Source organism: Penicillium canariense (genome assembly GCF_028826845.1).
Source record: "Penicillium canariense strain IBT 26290 chromosome Unknown utg000007l_segment0_segment0, whole genome shotgun sequence".
NCBI lineage: Eukaryota > Fungi > Ascomycota > Eurotiomycetes > Eurotiales > Aspergillaceae > Penicillium > Penicillium canariense.
The window spans coordinates 2,588,001-2,603,665 of record NW_026622734.1 but is presented as its reverse complement, the minus strand read 5'-3'; the positions used below and the strand labels follow the sequence as shown (position 1 = coordinate 2,603,665).

The window sequence follows — 15,665 nt, the reverse complement described above, 5'->3', positions numbered from 1 at the left end:
GATGTGGGCACTCTGTCCTCTTGTGAGAATACTTAGTTTATGCCAGCTTGGATTCGGATTCTGTCAGCTCTCTTCATGGACGCGTTGTGCCTTGTATCTCAAGATAAGCTGAGTCGTCAAGGGAGGGTTCAAAAGCCGTATTGAAGAGTTTCATTGTCGTAATTTCGAAGACATCACACACTACGTTTACTTGAGTAAAGAGAATCTTGGCTGCAGAGCTATGTATTGATTGATTGCACTGAAAAGGCCCTTGAATCAGGTACCTGGGGGTAGACTGTCTGTACATGACCGGATGTACGTCAGAGACCCGAAAATATCAAATGAGAGACGACAGGTCAAATCAACACTGTCAATCAAACCACGGAGCTCGCGATCCGTGAATCGGGAGATAAAAACGGATGTGGTTGGTTCGCCTCCCACTCGAAAGGGAGTTGGAAGCTGAACAGCGGGAAGAAAAAATAATGGAAGGAAACTGATAACAGTTGGTAGGGATCAAGAAAAGAAAACAGGTCATTGTAGACTGATCCAGGTCTTTCATCACACACACATGAAGTCTGACACGAGTAGCCAGGGTAGAGGAAGAAGGAAGGAGTGGGAAAGGTTCGGGCAAAACAAAGCAGGAAAAGACACTTAAAAAGCCCGTCCAATGAAATAGAACTGAAAAAGAACGCAAGAAAAGGTCATACGTCGCTGTCACATGATGGAGTCGGCATTACATCAGAGGGGTCTTGCGCTTTTCGGCGCTGGACAGCACAAGCATCGGCGTCTTACGGCGTTCAGGTGCTTGCACAGCCTGCCCCTGGCCCGCAACGACGGCCGCCACGGAGGGAGAGGTAGTGCCAGAGGTCGGCGACGAGACACTGTCCGAGAACTTCGACACGAAGTAGCCGTCCTCGCTGGTCGGGGTGGCGCTGCTGAAGGGACTGTCGGGGGACTTGCGCTCCCGGCCAGTCTTCTCTTTACGCTCAGATCCAATAGCGCCATTGGCAGCAGCCCGCAGACTGCCCAGGCTGGGCTTACTGGAGAGGCTGCCACTGCGCACCGTGGCATCGTCGCCATCAGAGAAAGTAAATTCCTTCTCACTGGCGGGGGTGTTGGTGCCGCCACTGCTGTGGTATCCGACACTACGAGTATCACCCCGACGCTCAATTCCAGCACGAACCAGGTTGTGAACGGCACGGCGTCGCTGGCGGGTGGCAAAGTTTTTGCTTCCTTCGTGCTTGGAAGTTGGCTTTGCCACGAGATCCTCGAGGGAAGGCGGGCCACGGGGCTGACGGATAGGATGCTCACCAGCACGAGCCTGGCCAGGACCAAAAGTTCCAGTGGCTGGGGTTGGGGGCAGAACAGCAGACCTGGGGCCAGCTCCAATGTTGGCCTTGGTGGTGTCAATGTTGGTCTTCAACGTCGGATTGAACGATGCGTTCTTGCGGTGGTTGCGTCGGAAAGCAGACGACTCAATTGGGGGGGGAGGGGGTGCCACCGCAAGGAGAGACCGGCTGCGAGAACTGCATGGGAGAGGGAACAGAGTCGGGCGGGGAGATCTCAGCACGGAACTGAGGAACCTGCTGACCAGAAGAATAGTTCTCGGCATAGCCCTGGGGCGATCCGGCGTCCTGGAAGCTGTTGTCCATGATATAGCTCTGCTGACCAGTGAGGGGGTTGTAGACACAGAACCAGCCAGGCTGCCCAGGAACTGGCTGCACAATCGGCTGCACGCCCTGCTGAAGCTGCTGCTGATAGAAACCCATGCCAGCAGCCATCGAGAGCGAGGGCATTGTCTGCTGAGGCATTCCTCCCAGGTTGAGACCCTGGAATTGCTGGGCTGCAGCGGTGACGCTGATAAGCTGTTGCTGCAGGCGCTGCTGCTGCGCAGCCAGGAAGAGATTGGTCGACATCAATTCAGCATACAGATTCTCATCGATGCCATTATCGCCGCCCATGTCAAGAGTCGGAGGTGCGAGCACCTGCTCCGGCATCGTGTACATAGGATGATTCTGCTGCGCATTCATCCCGTGGTTCTGAGCGTACGCGTGCTGCGGGAATCCAGCTCCCGTGGCAGTTTGGGGGACACGGTCATTCCCTCGGCTAGTATAATTAGCATATCGAGAGTTATCAAAGCCATTGCGCTGCTGGTGTTGCGAGGGGATCGTGGCAGACCGGGGGGCAGTTCGGAGCCCGGCCAAGAGATGCGATCGGCTGGTTCGAGGAGTTGCCATGGGCGCAGAGGCCTGAGACTCATCAATGGTGGCGACCTGGGGAGGCATGCTCAAGCGCTTGATGTGCGAGCCCTTCCCCCGCGAAGCGAAGCCGGAGCCCGGCACGCCGAGGGAAGTGCCATTATTGAAGTTGTTGTTGTAGGTCATATGAGCAAGACCGCCAGCGTCCATACTCATGGTCGTCGAGAATGTCGGAGGAAGTTTGGCGGATGAAAGGGGTGGGTGCAAGGCGCTGCAGGTCAAAACGTCAAGTCGCGTTCAGTTTTCCGTCACGGGGCTAGGCGAGCGTTTGGGATCAACCACAAAGCTTCAAGCTTTTTTTTCCCGGTGTGATTAGGTGATTATTGGATGTCTATGACAGGAAGTAAACCAAGAATCGAGATCGAGTCGATCGGATTTCGGTGAGAAATGAAGGAATTTCAGAAACGACAAGTCGCGATGTCTGAGCCGGGAATGTGAAGTCAGCGAGATGCCTAAAGAACAGGCTGGGAGAGCAAAGAGTGGGTTGCGTACCAGAAGCGAAGGTATGCAGCAGAGAGCCAACGACAGGCAGGCTCAATGATGAAGACAGCGGAGGCAGGATTCCAATATTATCGAGCTGTACAGAAGTGTGCGAGTGATTCTTTTTCCGACAGTTGGGCGGTCCAGAAGCCGAGGAACGGTGAACAGATGAAAGCCAAGAAAAAGGCAAGGCGATGCAGCAACACCAGAAAGGAATTATGAGAATATCGAGGTCTCTCACGAGAGGCCGAGAAGCAAAAAGAAGGCCAGGAGATGCTCTGCAAATCCCAGTTGGTGAAAAGAAGTCCGACGCGCTCACTGGGGGCACGAAGACTCGGGAGGCTGAGAAAACACAACCAAGTGCGAGTCACGACCGAGCAGGCAAGTTCAAGAACCAGCTGGAGGCAACTGCGAAATGAAAAGAAGAGAAGCCCCTGGGCACGATGGTCGATATGTATGGAAGACCGTGGGGAGAGGAGCAGGTCGAAGGCGACTCGAAGGACGAATCGGGCTTCGGGTCTCGGCCAGACGCGAGCAACCTTTTCTCTTCCAATCTCTCAGGGGCGGAATGAATCGGAAAGACTATTTGCAGGAAGTTCTGTGGGAGGATGACTTATTTTGGGGGTTTCCCGATCAACGCGAGCTGCTAATGAAAGAATGCAGGGAAAGAAAAAGAAAGAAGCGAAGATTAAGATCGGGTGGAGGATGGGGTTGGGTGAAAGAATGAGGAAGTGCGAGGGCGAGTGCGGGTGTGGGGAGAAGCGATGGTGCCTTGTGGCCTAAGGCAGAGACAGGTCACGGCCTTCAGGAACAATAAAAACACTAAGCTATATTGGGTCTAGCGCGCGTCCATTGGGGAGGACCATAGGCGGGTGCATTTATTTGGTTGTCTCTTTGAACATCCCTTAGCACAATCCGATTCTCCGATGAACCCGCACGCGAGCAACCATTGCTTGCCATCCGGTGTGAATGGCAGAGACAAAAAGTAACCGGGTCCGCACCCAACACGCCAATGGGGGCGGTCCCTGTGCCCGACAGGTGCGGAGGGTTCTGGGCTCGTCACATCTCAGATCCATCCATTGGCTGGGGGACACCCACTAGCGGCAGCCCCCAGGTGGCCAGCCTCTGGCCACTCGACGTCCGCTCGGCGTCTCACAATGCCCCTAGAGCCGCCCGGCGCTGCTGCCAAGCACCCAGCTGCAGCCAATCGCTCCGAGTCGTCCGCTTGCTGAGGCGCTCTGGTCCTCCCTCCCTTCACTGTCTGTGGCAAGGTACTCCGTACACATAAGCCTTTCTCCACGGCTGAATGATCGAGTGAATCGCATGGGCCACGGGACCGGAAGATACGGCAGTTCGTGGCTGAGGGCGATGGGGCAGGCGCGGCGGACATTGAGGCACTAGTGTGATTATGATCTACGATGGCCCACGCCGATCCAGTGTCAGTCTAATGAGCATGGGCACTTTGCACGGATGTCCTCTCGGGCCCATGGACCTGACTAGGAAGCTATGACGATTCTCAGCTCCGATTTGTCTGTCTGGATTGTAAGAAAGTATGTCTTGCATGAGACGTGCAGCAGGAAATTCGTACCTCGCACATGGCCAAGGTGCGCGGGACGCCTTTCTTTACAGTATGGATGCCTGGAATAAGGAGAATAGGGCCAGAGCTATGGAACCCAGCTCTATGCCTGTGGATTACTACCAAAGCTTCGACAACGTCAGGTAGAAACGAAAAAAAGCCATTTCTCGCGTAGAAAAATTTGAATTGTTTCCCTACCCAGGCGCTACTCCGCGATCATCCACAGAGAGAACCCACTAAGTAAGCGTATCACCATCTAACGTAATTCCCGGCCGACCGAGCAACCCCACCCCCTATAGAAATTTTAAACCAAAATATATCAACCAAAACGCATCAATTTAGCTATATCTGACGATTTTTACATTGATTGATCTTATAGCCAATTCCCCTACACCCACTACACCTTGGTGGTGCCCTGGTTGCTAGCTGGGCTAGTTGAATAGCCTCATCGGCCTGCTCATGCGAAACGACCCGATTAGCTTCAACTGGCTGATTTAGCTACGTAACTAGCTATTAACCCTCTTCGACCGATAGGCCTCCTTCGTGAGCTATCTGCCGATTTGATCGTGTGCGTTTTTAGCGTATTTTCTTATTCCCCATACGTAGATCAGCGTTTTCTTGCGTATATATCGTAAGGTTATAAAGCGATATATAGTAGCCTTTGATGATTTGATCTAGAACGGTTTTTAATGGGCTCGGAGGGCTATTTAACCGTTATTTTAATAGATCTTTGAGTAACGAAGCTGATTTTTTAAGTTAAACGACGGTTCTAGGTATTTTTGGGCTAAAATAGCTATCGCTGGTAGCTAGCCGGCTATTCGGTAGTAACGGTGTTTTGAGTAAGATATTAAGCTTCGAAAGCACCCGTTCTAGGTCAATTAGAATAAGACCAGTAGCTGCGAAGGCGTTTTAAATAATATTTAGTTAAAAGGCCTCTGCGCATACCCGAGGGTAATTAGCGAGGAAATCAAATTTGTCGATATAGTTATATAATACGCGAGCTAGATCGCTTATAAAGCGGCCGTATATATATTTTAATATAGTAAAATAGCTAACGTTAAGCGGTTATAAGAGATGCGAACTATACGGAGGTATATAAAGTAGTATTATATTATTTTTAGCGTAGATTCGGTCGAATTAAGGTATAAGATAGCTACCGTAGCTATTAAGAATTAATAGCCGATATTTCCTTTTCGTACGTATCGTCGTCGCTAGGATAAAAAGCTTTTATAGCTAACGAAGGCTAATTTCATCGGTTATCTAGCCGTTTAGCGATACCTCGATACGTTAGTCTTTTAGAAGATAAAGCTATTCGTCGAACTAAAAAGCGATAAAGTTTTTGCCTTTAAATATTACGTAGGGCGGTAGCGAATAGCCGTTAGCGCTTACTACTTCGACTGCAGTAACCTATTTACGATTATCTAGTTATAAAAGCAATCGCCGACCGTAATATTTAGCTCTCGTAACCACTTTTTATATAGCTATAAGACCTATAGCGAAGCCTGTCTTATTAAAGTTATAGATATCCCCCGGTTAGATACCTTTCTTATTAATAATATATCGAACGGTCGTAAACTAGGCTTGTAGTGAGTTTAGATCTTTATTTTAGGCGCGTTAGTAATCGTAGCGTCGTAAGAAGGCTAAACGAAGCTCGTCTTATCGGTTAACGAAGCTTAATAGCTAATTCTTGCCTATTGTAGCCGGAGGGTTCTTACTACGCGTAGCTAATAGAATATTAGCTATTTCTCGTATAGTAGACGGCCTAGGCGCTACTCTACGTGTATCTATAGAGATAACCTACTTAGTAAGCGAATCCTCTTCTAATTAGGTTAATTTATAGCTAGATAGGCGTTTATCAACGTATAGGGCTCGGCCGTCGACGCGGTGTTGTAGTGTTAAACGCAGTATTCTATATAGCTTCGCTACTGCGTTAATAGACTTGATGCGGCCATTTTTGATATCATCAATAGCTAATAAGAACTTGCCCTCTTGGTCAACCAATTTTGACGCGTTTTTGACGCGTTGTGGTGGCATAGTAGGTAGTTGAATTAGGTAGGTGGGTAAAGAAGCATGATTTTGGATGGGGTTGCTCGGTCGGCCGGGTTGCTCGGTCGGCCGGGAATTACGTTAATGGGACATTTTGAAGCATTTAGTACGCATAATCGGACGAAAAGTTATAACCATTGACGCGGTCGCGTAGCTTGAAACGCGGTACCTTAACGTGCATGCAGCGGCTGCAATAGAAGAGATAGACTTATTTTGAATAGCCTGAATTACAAGCTCGATCCTACCCCCTTGATAGGTAGAATCCTGCTTGGTTTTACTTCAAATTGGTGGTATGATATGTGTTTGAGACCGTGGTAGCGGTAAGGGTGTGGAATACGTTAGGACTTTGTGGCTAGGACATTGTGGTCCTTACAACAGCGACAGGGAAACCAGTAAATTGACAGGTTGGGGTTTGAGCCTGACACAGCTCCCTTTCACACCTCCTCAAGAGCCGCATCATACACAATGCCGGCCATCTCTCTAGCACGGTCCATCCATCCAATCACTCTTCCACTCTCCTCCTCGCCAATAACCTCGCCCATGCCCTGAGAACCCCCTTTTCTCCTCGCCACTCTCTCCGCGATAACATCAGCCTGATACCAGATGCCCCAACCCCTCTCTACGGGCCTTTCGACCACCTCCTCCGTCTCCATGCCATTTTCATCCAGATGCTCCTCGTCATACCACTGAACATGTAGTTCCTGAGGTCTGATGGGAGGGAAGGGAATAGATACTGACGCTTTGGTGGCTTCGATACGTACAGCCGGTGCTGCTTTTGTGGCCTGTAGCCGTTGATAGAAAGCTGGTTTGCTGGAGCCAGGAAGAGTCATGCTCGTCGTGACTATAGCGACCGCCTCCGGTCGCTTGCTGCCGCTTTCATCATTCTTTGCTTTGGCTACTATGACGGTGTTGATATCGTCCACCTCCCCTTGCACACCCGGGACCGGCATGGAATGCGCATGCACAACTTCGGTCTGCGTCCTGCCTTGGCTGGATGGGAGGCCATTGAGCGCGAGATCAGCCCACGTCAATGCATATACGCCCTGATCCAACAAACTTCCCGCTCCGGCCGCCTTATCGAGAAACCGGCTTTCCTGGCTCAAATCCGGTGACACGATCGGAAAACTGAACTCGGCGTAAACGCGTTTCACGTCGCCGATGCGCGGAAGTAGCTCATGCTGGAAGTAGAGCGTAGCAGGGAGATAGCGCGTCCACATCGCTTCCATGAGCACGACATCTCGCTCTTTTGCTAGCTGGCACAGTTGACTGAATTGTGCGCGGTTCATCGTTGCTGGTTTCTCAACGAGCACATTGCGTTTGCACCGTAGGGCTTTTTGCACGTGGGCGTAGTGCAAGGGGTGTGGCGTGGAGATGTAGACGATGTCGAAGTCTCCTTTTTCCAGCATTTCTTCCCAGGAGTGGTAGACAGTGACGGATTCGGCATTGGGTATTTTGTTTTGTGTCAACCACTCGGCTGCACGAGAGGCGCCGCCGGTCGTACTGACTGAGACGAGCTCATGTTTGATGGACGCGGAAGATTCCCGGGGAAGGAGCAAGTCTGGTAGGAAGACGGAGGCGATGTTAGAGAGGGAGAGCGCTGCCCAACGGCAGGTGAATTGGTCCTGCGCCATCATGGGCTATGTGTATATCGTATTGCTGTGCTGGAAGTCTTCCTGACAGTGGCTTAGGTTTGGGAATGATTGGTCCTCCCTCCAATCGATCAAATTGTGGCTGTCTCCGAAGACGTGCGTTTTCAGAGATGTGGTCAGAGGCTGGAAATCGTCGCAAATGAGGAGGAATTTAAGCTTCGAGGTTTCTCCATGTTCTTGTTCTATCACTTTATCAGTAGGCGAGCCTTCCCCGGACCCCAGCCACGGGCGCGTCCCTTCAACCATTTAGGCGTTCTTGCCACCATTTAACCGCCCTTTCAACCGCTTAAGCGTCGTTTAAACTTGAAGATTGTCAAAGCGCCCCAGAAACTGCCGGTTTAGAGCAGGTAATGGCCTCTTACAAGGTACCATAAACCAGCTATATGGACGGCGATAGTGGCGACGCGGGGATATCGTGCCCCATCATATTTTTTTGCGGAGATTCTGCCCCTCACGTTGTATAGCGGCCCTAAAATTCTTCAAGCCGCCTGACTTTTTCTTATAAAAGCAAACGTCGTCGGTACAACACAAAAGCCTCTTCTCCAGACTCACTCTGTGTAATCTTTTGTTCCCCCCACCAGCACTTTCACACGCCAAGCCTTCGCTATGGCAACCAACTTTGTGAGTGCCGTTAACGCAATGTACTGCGTACCTAGCTTCTGCTAATAATCTACAGTTCACGCTCAATGGCAAGACTGCTGTCATCACCGGCGCAGCACGCGGCCTAGGCCTCACATTTGCCACCGCACTGGCGAGCGCAAACTGTAACCTCGCCGTGCTGGACATCCTCCATGAGCCCTCACCCAGTCTTCTCGCGTTGCGAGACCACCATGGCATCAAAGTGGAGTATTACCGCACGGACATAACCTCGCGTTCCGAGGTCACTGCCGCTATTGAGAAGATCGAAGCGGAGTTTGGGAGAATTGATATCAATATCAATGCCGCGGGCGTGGTGTCGGACGAGTCCTTCCTCAAGACCACTGATGAGAATATCGAGCGCACTTTTGCCGTCAACTTTACAGGTTCCTTCCTTGTGGCACAGGCTTGTGCAAACAGCATGGCTGCGCGGTACAAATCCATCCACGGCAGCGAGCCAGCATCGCAGCCTACCACGGGCACAATCATCTTTATTGCCAGCATCGCAACGTACATTGCCTCCAGCGCGCAGCAGATCAGCTGCTACACGGCATCCAAAGCAGCTGTGAAGGGGCTGGTGAAACCCATGGCCATGGAACTTGCCCCGTATGGGATCCGAGTCAATTCCTTAAGTCCAGGGTATATGATGACGGATATGATGCGAGGATTGCAAAAAAAGCAACCTCAACTGGTGGACCAGTTTGAGAAGGAAACTTTATTTGGCCGTATTGGGATGCCTGCGGAATTGAAGGGCGCTATCTTGTATTTATGCTGTGATAGCGCCAGTGGGTGGTATACAGGGCAGGATCTGTTGGTCGATGGCGGGGCGAGTACCTGGAAGCATCCAGCTATTTTAGCATCAGACTAAGAAGAGTAGCAGAAACATAACCTGCAAATCTGTATTAACGTTGGCTATTAACATATTGCAATGCACTGGGGTTGCCCATTACTTAACACGATTAATTCTTTCATCGGTCGCGAAGAGAGAGACACTGGGGCTCGGACAGTACAGTGGGTCTCCGTTGAAAGGGTTTGTCCTGGTAAGTGTCAAACAGGCCAGCTAGGTACCAATAGAAAATTTGCCTCTTAACCACCAAATCGGATACATAAGACTTCACATCTCTCAGATACGTATTTTATTCAGTCCGAAAATGTACAAAAAAATCCCATTCTCATATATAACACAATGTATACAAGCACGACTTCAATCGAACCAGTTCTTGAAGGCCCACGAAGACAATATCCTTCTCAATTCGGACTGTTAATCCACAGTCAGCCCAGAAAATCTTCCCTAGACTTTGTTCACCGACTCTTCTACATGACGAGTTCCGTCCTTCTCGCCCTCCGCCGCAAGCACCCTTCTTGGATCGAGATCTGTAAGGCCATCGACCTCGTCCAACAGCCTTCGCGCAGCTACCGCAATGTTACCACCGGCCTCATTGATGCGCCGGTGATAATCTTCCATGTTCTTGCTCACAAGCAGACTCTCACTTGTGAACAGCAGGTTGACCTCTTCGAGTGATCTACCGGCGACCTCGGGATAGAAGAACCATACGAGTGGCATGGCGAGGACATTCATGCAGCCAAAGAAGACAAAGGTGGCCCATCCCAAGTGGTCTAGCATGATGGGGATCACGAAGGTGTTCATTCCGCACCCAATCGCCCAGCCCAGAACAGTGAACGAGTAACCTTTTGCGCGCACTTCCTGCGGCCAGATTTCCGTGCCATAGATCCAGCACGGGACGATGTTGAACATGGTGAAGAACCAGAGGTAGACGAAGACGAAGGCTGCTGCGGCGGTACCTAGGCGGGATGCCATTGCGGGATCAGTGGCTTGGTGATTTTGACTCTGCTTGATAAGCGCAGCGACAAGGAACAAGGCGATACCCTGCGTGACGAAAGACATCATGAGAGATTTAATCCGGCCTATGCGGTCGATCACCAATGATGCAGCGGCGGTGCCCAGGATACCGAAGGTGTTGACCAGACCAGCCAGCCAGGCTGACTTGTAGGCATCGAACCCGGCAAGCTTGAAGAGCGTATCAGCCCAGGTGGCAATAGCGAGGATACCTGTCCATTGCTGGATCTGCTGGAGTGCCAGACCCATGACAACGCGTCGACCAAGATGCAGTTTCCCCGAGAAGCGACCGCCGAGGACGAGATTGAGAAAGTTATTTCGTTTGTGGTATGATGCTTCGACAATTGCTTCAAGCTGCTCAACTTCGAGAACAAGCTTAGGGTCATCGGGATCCAAGTCGCCACGGATCTTGCGCAGGATTTCGACCGCTTCCTCTCGGCGATTATTGGCCATCAGCCATCTCGGCGACTCGGGAAGGAAGAAGACCGTAAGAATAACAATCAACACGGGAACCGCCATAAATGCCAGGGGGAAACGCCATTGGAACTCCACCGAGGACGACCGGACACCGAAATTGAGCCAGTACGCAATCACAATGCCGGCGTAGTTCGCAACGAAGACGAGCGAGAAGTTGGAGCCGCGGTCGTGCGCTTGTGAGAGCTCGCTCACCCACGGCGGAACGATGGCGTTGATGAACCCGATGCCGATTCCTGCGATGACACGCGCGCAGATAAACATGTTACTGTTGTGACTAGCGGCCATGAGCGCCCCACCGAGCAGGCAGAAGAGTGAGCCGATCCAGACGCCTTTTTTGCGGCCGAGCTTGTCGCCGACCCAACCTTTTCCCATCCATCAGTATCTATACGTGCACTGCTAATCAAACAAGGGATGAAGTGATTTGACCGTACCTCCAATGAAACATGCCCACATGGCACCGAAATAGTAGGCTGCCAGCAGACCACCCTGCTTGGTGCTGTCGGTCACAACACCATTGGACCCGATGTTGGCCATGGCAATGAAGCCTGGCGTCGTGCTGACGGTGCCCAGAACTCCCTGGTTATAGCCTTCGAAGATGAGGGCAATAGCGGTGAAGAGGTTGAGAAGAAACATGAGTGCCTTTCCAGGCAGATGTTTCCAGAGTTGGACGGCCATGGTGACGGTACGCAGTTGGACACGCACACGTCGGGCTGTCACTGCGTGTGAGGTGGAATGAGGTCAAAGGAAGCGAAGGTAGAGGGACTATAGAGTATTGTGAAATCAGGAGGATTGACGATCATTTATTTATGTACAGTCTGATGACGAGCACACGCCACCCCGTCGGCTCCAAGCCCCAGACCCCAGGCCCCAGACCCCAGATCCATTCATCTGACGGGGAAAGACGGGGAAAGCTGATCAAGATACTCCGGGAATCCTGCCCTCGCCCCAGGTTTTGAGGCCTTTTAGCAGTTTAGCCTGCCCTTCCCCGCATTATTTCCATGGCTTTGACTCCACCGTTTAGCCGCTTGGCCGTTTGGCCGTTTAGCCGTGTCCTTTCCGAGTGGGACAAGTACTCTCTGTACCCCGGCGGTATAGTCCTATAGTCCTATAGTCCTATAGCGCTATAGCCCCCGGGAGACGAAAAGAAACCCAACCATCACTGATAGCGGTCGTTCCCATGCACGACCAGTTCACCCACATTGTCGTCGGCGCCGGCTCAGCGGGCTGCCTTGTGGCCAGTCGGGTGGCCGAGAACCGGGCCTTCGACGTCCTGCTGATCGAAGCCGGGCCCGACATTGACACCCCCACCAACACTTCCTCCATACCCCATGGGGTGCATGATGCCCGCCGGGTGCCCATGGCAGGCCAATCCGCGATCTTTGACCCCAGGATCGACTGGAATCTTGAAGTGGACGTACCTTGCGGCGGGCAGATGATTGTCCCGCAGGCGAAGGTGATGGGCGGAGGGAGCAGAATCAACGGAGGCACCTTTTTACGACATACAGAGGCTGATGCAAGGGAGTGGGTTGCGTTAGGGAATGATGGCTGGGATTTCGAGAGTTCCGTCGCGGTATACGAAGGACTCGAAGGGGACCCCCTTCGAGGCACACGCGGTCCGCATCCCATTGCCAGAGCGAGTATGGACGAAGCAGGCAAGATTCAGGCTGCCTTTGTCGACGGCGCTACGTCTCGCGGTCTCCAATATATCCCGGATCCGCAGGCCACGGGAGCGGAGGGTGTCGGTCCAGCACCCGTCTGTCGTCGCGGCTCCACGCGGGTCAGCGCAGCGGACACTTTTATCGGCCCGGCCCGGCTCTTCCCTAATCTTACCATCTTGGCCGATTCGTTAGTCGATCGAGTGCTCTTCCAGGACGGCAAGGCTGTGACAGTTGTGCTGGCCAATGGCCGCCAGATACACGCAACCCACGAAATCATCCTCTGTGCGGGCGCAATATTTTCGCCGGCTATCTTGCAACGCTCGGGTATCGGTCCAACGGAGCTACTTCGACAACATGGGATTGCGCCTTTGGTCGAGCTGCCGGTGGGACTGAATCTTAGCGACCATCCATGTATTCCACTCGTCGCGCGGCCACGACCCGGTGCTTACACGGACACGGATTATTCCTTGCAGATGCAAGCGCGATGGTCGTCGTCGCTGAACCCCGGGGCTATCGACTTGCAAATGGTGTGTTTCTCATATCTCTTCGCCCAGTCGACGGACCCTTCCATACAACGAGGAGGCCAGCCGCAACGAAGCTTGGGGGGCAGCGAGACCGGTCATGTTGCGGGAATAGGATGTAACATAAATAAGCCCACTTCACTCGGCATGGTGGCGATCCGTTCCAGGGACCCGAATCAGATGCCGATAGTACGTCCTAATTATCTGAGCACTCCACACGACCGAACTCTGGCCCGAGAGGTTGTGCGCACTGCGTATGCCGTGCTCACGTCGCCCGCCATGCAAGCCGTACTCACAGCTCCGCTGGGCATAACTTCACAAGTTGTAGCCGACGACGTGATGCTGGATGGTTACATACAAGCTCAATATTCGACAACTTACCATTTCTGCGGTTCGTGCCGAATGGCTACCCGTGAGAAAGGCGGCGTTGTGGATCAGAGCGGGCGGGTGTATGGTGTGAAAGGGCTGAGGGTGGCGGATGCGAGTGTGCTGCCGACGGTGCCAGCATCGAATACGATGGCGAGTACTATGCTGGTCGGGGAGAGGGTGGGAAGGAGCGTTTGTGATGGTCGAAGTATTCAGAATGCCGCCAGGTCTCACATATAGATAGGTACCTAGGAGCGAGTTCCCTGGGAGCCTTTGCGGCAGACACTTGTATCGTCGCTGTGCTCCGACTGGACCTTTTAAGAATCGCAAGATCTAGATTAGTCATATTACCAATTGTCACATCACAATCATATCTATCACATCGATCGCGAGCACGTCGCGTTGCGTGAGACGTACCCTGCTCTCCTCCTCGTTGGTACCCAGGAATTTCTTTAGTGTATTCAAAGTTGAATTCGGTCCTGGGGCAGACTGAACCCAATCGGATTAGCGTGGTAGAACCTTGGAATCGGCAGATTTCGCCCGAATCATTGCGGTCTGAGGGCATGGAGGTAATCCGCGGCTTGGTGGTGGATTACGTTATTGGAGCTATACCTCGGTAAGTTAACTAAACCTGAGGCTTGGCCCCAGGAAGCGGGGATGATATTTGTCCTTATCTGTGTTGGGCTTGGAGCTGGCTTTTACCATGGCCGAGAACAAGCTCATCTGTGTCATAGGAGCTACGGGAAACCAAGGCGGATCAGTCGCCCGTCGGTTTCGTGAGGCGGGTTTCCGTGTCCGTGGCTTGACCCGCGATACATTGTCCCCCGCAGCACAGAAGCTTGCGGCTGATGGCATTGAAGTGATGAAATCAGATCTGGATGACTTGGAGAGCCTCAAGCCCGCTCTAAAGAATGCCAATGTCATATTCAGTGTTACAAACTACTGGGAGCCATTCTTTCGCCCGGACTGCCGTCAGAACGCCAGTGGGTTGGGCATCTCACCTGCTCGGTTTGCCTACGATGTTGAATATCAACAAGGCAAGAATATTGCCGACGCCGCAGCTGCGACCTGTGATTCTCTCGACTCAAACGGTTTCCTAGTGTCCACGCTCAGCCATGCTGCTAAGTCCAGCCAGGGGAAATTCATCGAGTTGTACCATTTCGACTCTAAAGCGGATATCTTCCCCTTCTACGTTAGAGAAAAGTACCCTGACCTTGCGGCCAAGATGTCCTGCATCCAGACCGGCTACTTCTATACAAGTTTCAACATCTTACCTGACTCGTATTTTGGCAAGGCAAGTAAATGCTCCCACAATTGAAGAATTGGACTGATGATCGTCAAGGTACCGGATGGGAGCATTGAAATGAGGTTCACCACGGCCCCAGACAGGATTGTGCCACACTTAGACCCGGTCGGGGATATGGGCACTTTTACCTTCGCCGTCTACCAAATGCCTCCCGGGAAAGAGTACATGGCGGAAGGGACAAGTTGTAGTTGGGCGGATTGGATCAAGACGTGGAGCGACATAACTGGCGTGCCTGCATCTTATCGACAGATCACTCCCGACGAAATGATTGAAATGACTCCCGATCGAGACTGTGGCATCGAGGTAGCATACATGTTCTCTTATAGTACGGACCCAGGATACGATGGAGGTAGAGCTCTTCTCACTGCCGAGGACATTCGCAAGGCAAGTTAATATGTACCACCAAAACCAGCATCACTCACTCTAACATCAGAAGACAGACTGGTATCGACTGCCCGATGACGAGTTGGAAAGAGTGGGCAAGCCGCCAAGACTGGTCCGTCGTGTTAAACAAGGGTAGCTAGGTAACCTTAGCGAATGCTCCAGGAAGTTGTAGAGAAGCTCACAAATACTGATATTCTCTAGTTCAATACTAGTACAAATGATTTATCAACAATAGCAGAAAAAGGTGCCTCTCGGGCCACAAAACTTCCTGCTAGTATTAAGGAAAATTCGTCTTCGACCAATGGCCAGATCAGCATTTTGATCTGACTTTGCCTCACAAGCAACGACAAACAAAGGCCATGGACTTGTGCAGATTGGCAGGCGGTCCAGTATCTCAAAGCCTTGCTTCAGGTGAACTTCTCTCTCTTGGCGCCTGGGCAGATAATATGCATGCAGTCGGTAATGATAACA

At 52.0% G+C, this 15,665-nt stretch overlaps 6 protein-coding genes across 6 annotated transcripts; 3 read left to right on the top strand and 3 right to left on the bottom strand.

Moving 5' to 3' along the window:
- Window positions 1-712: 712 nt before the first annotated feature.
- On the bottom strand, window positions 713-2,393 carry N7482_009950 (uncharacterized protein; the record flags this gene model as incomplete). Its single annotated transcript, XM_056692074.1, has 2 exons — window positions 713-1,453; window positions 1,494-2,393. 2 exons carry the CDS (start codon window positions 2,391-2,393, stop codon window positions 713-715), a joined length of 1,641 nt encoding a protein of 546 aa, XP_056539780.1.
- A 4,380-nt stretch (window positions 2,394-6,773) lies between these two features.
- N7482_009949 (Gfo/Idh/MocA family protein) lies at window positions 6,774-7,970 on the bottom strand (the record flags this gene model as incomplete). Its single annotated transcript, XM_056692073.1, has 1 exon — window positions 6,774-7,970. One exon carries the CDS (start codon window positions 7,968-7,970, stop codon window positions 6,774-6,776), a length of 1,197 nt encoding a protein of 398 aa, XP_056539779.1.
- A 624-nt stretch (window positions 7,971-8,594) lies between these two features.
- Window positions 8,595-9,492, top strand: N7482_009948 (SDR family NAD(P)-dependent oxidoreductase; the record flags this gene model as incomplete). The annotated part of the gene is made up of 2 exons (XM_056692072.1): window positions 8,595-8,609; window positions 8,665-9,492. The coding sequence occupies 2 exons, from the start codon at window positions 8,595-8,597 to the stop codon at window positions 9,490-9,492; spliced, it is 843 nt and encodes a 280-aa protein (XP_056539778.1).
- Window positions 9,493-9,915: 423 nt separating this feature from the next.
- On the bottom strand, window positions 9,916-11,634 carry N7482_009947 (uncharacterized protein; the record flags this gene model as incomplete). Its single annotated transcript, XM_056692071.1, has 2 exons — window positions 9,916-11,321; window positions 11,391-11,634. The coding sequence occupies 2 exons, from the start codon at window positions 11,632-11,634 to the stop codon at window positions 9,916-9,918; spliced, it is 1,650 nt and encodes a 549-aa protein (XP_056539777.1).
- A 502-nt stretch (window positions 11,635-12,136) lies between these two features.
- On the top strand, window positions 12,137-13,744 carry N7482_009946 (GMC family oxidoreductase; the record flags this gene model as incomplete). Its single annotated transcript, XM_056692070.1, has 1 exon — window positions 12,137-13,744. The coding sequence occupies one exon, from the start codon at window positions 12,137-12,139 to the stop codon at window positions 13,742-13,744; it is 1,608 nt and encodes a 535-aa protein (XP_056539776.1).
- A 463-nt stretch (window positions 13,745-14,207) lies between these two features.
- On the top strand, window positions 14,208-15,203 carry N7482_009945 (uncharacterized protein; the record flags this gene model as incomplete). Its single annotated transcript, XM_056692069.1, has 2 exons — window positions 14,208-14,802; window positions 14,890-15,203. 2 exons carry the CDS (start codon window positions 14,208-14,210, stop codon window positions 15,201-15,203), a joined length of 909 nt encoding a protein of 302 aa, XP_056539775.1.
- Window positions 15,204-15,665: the final 462 nt, after the last annotated feature.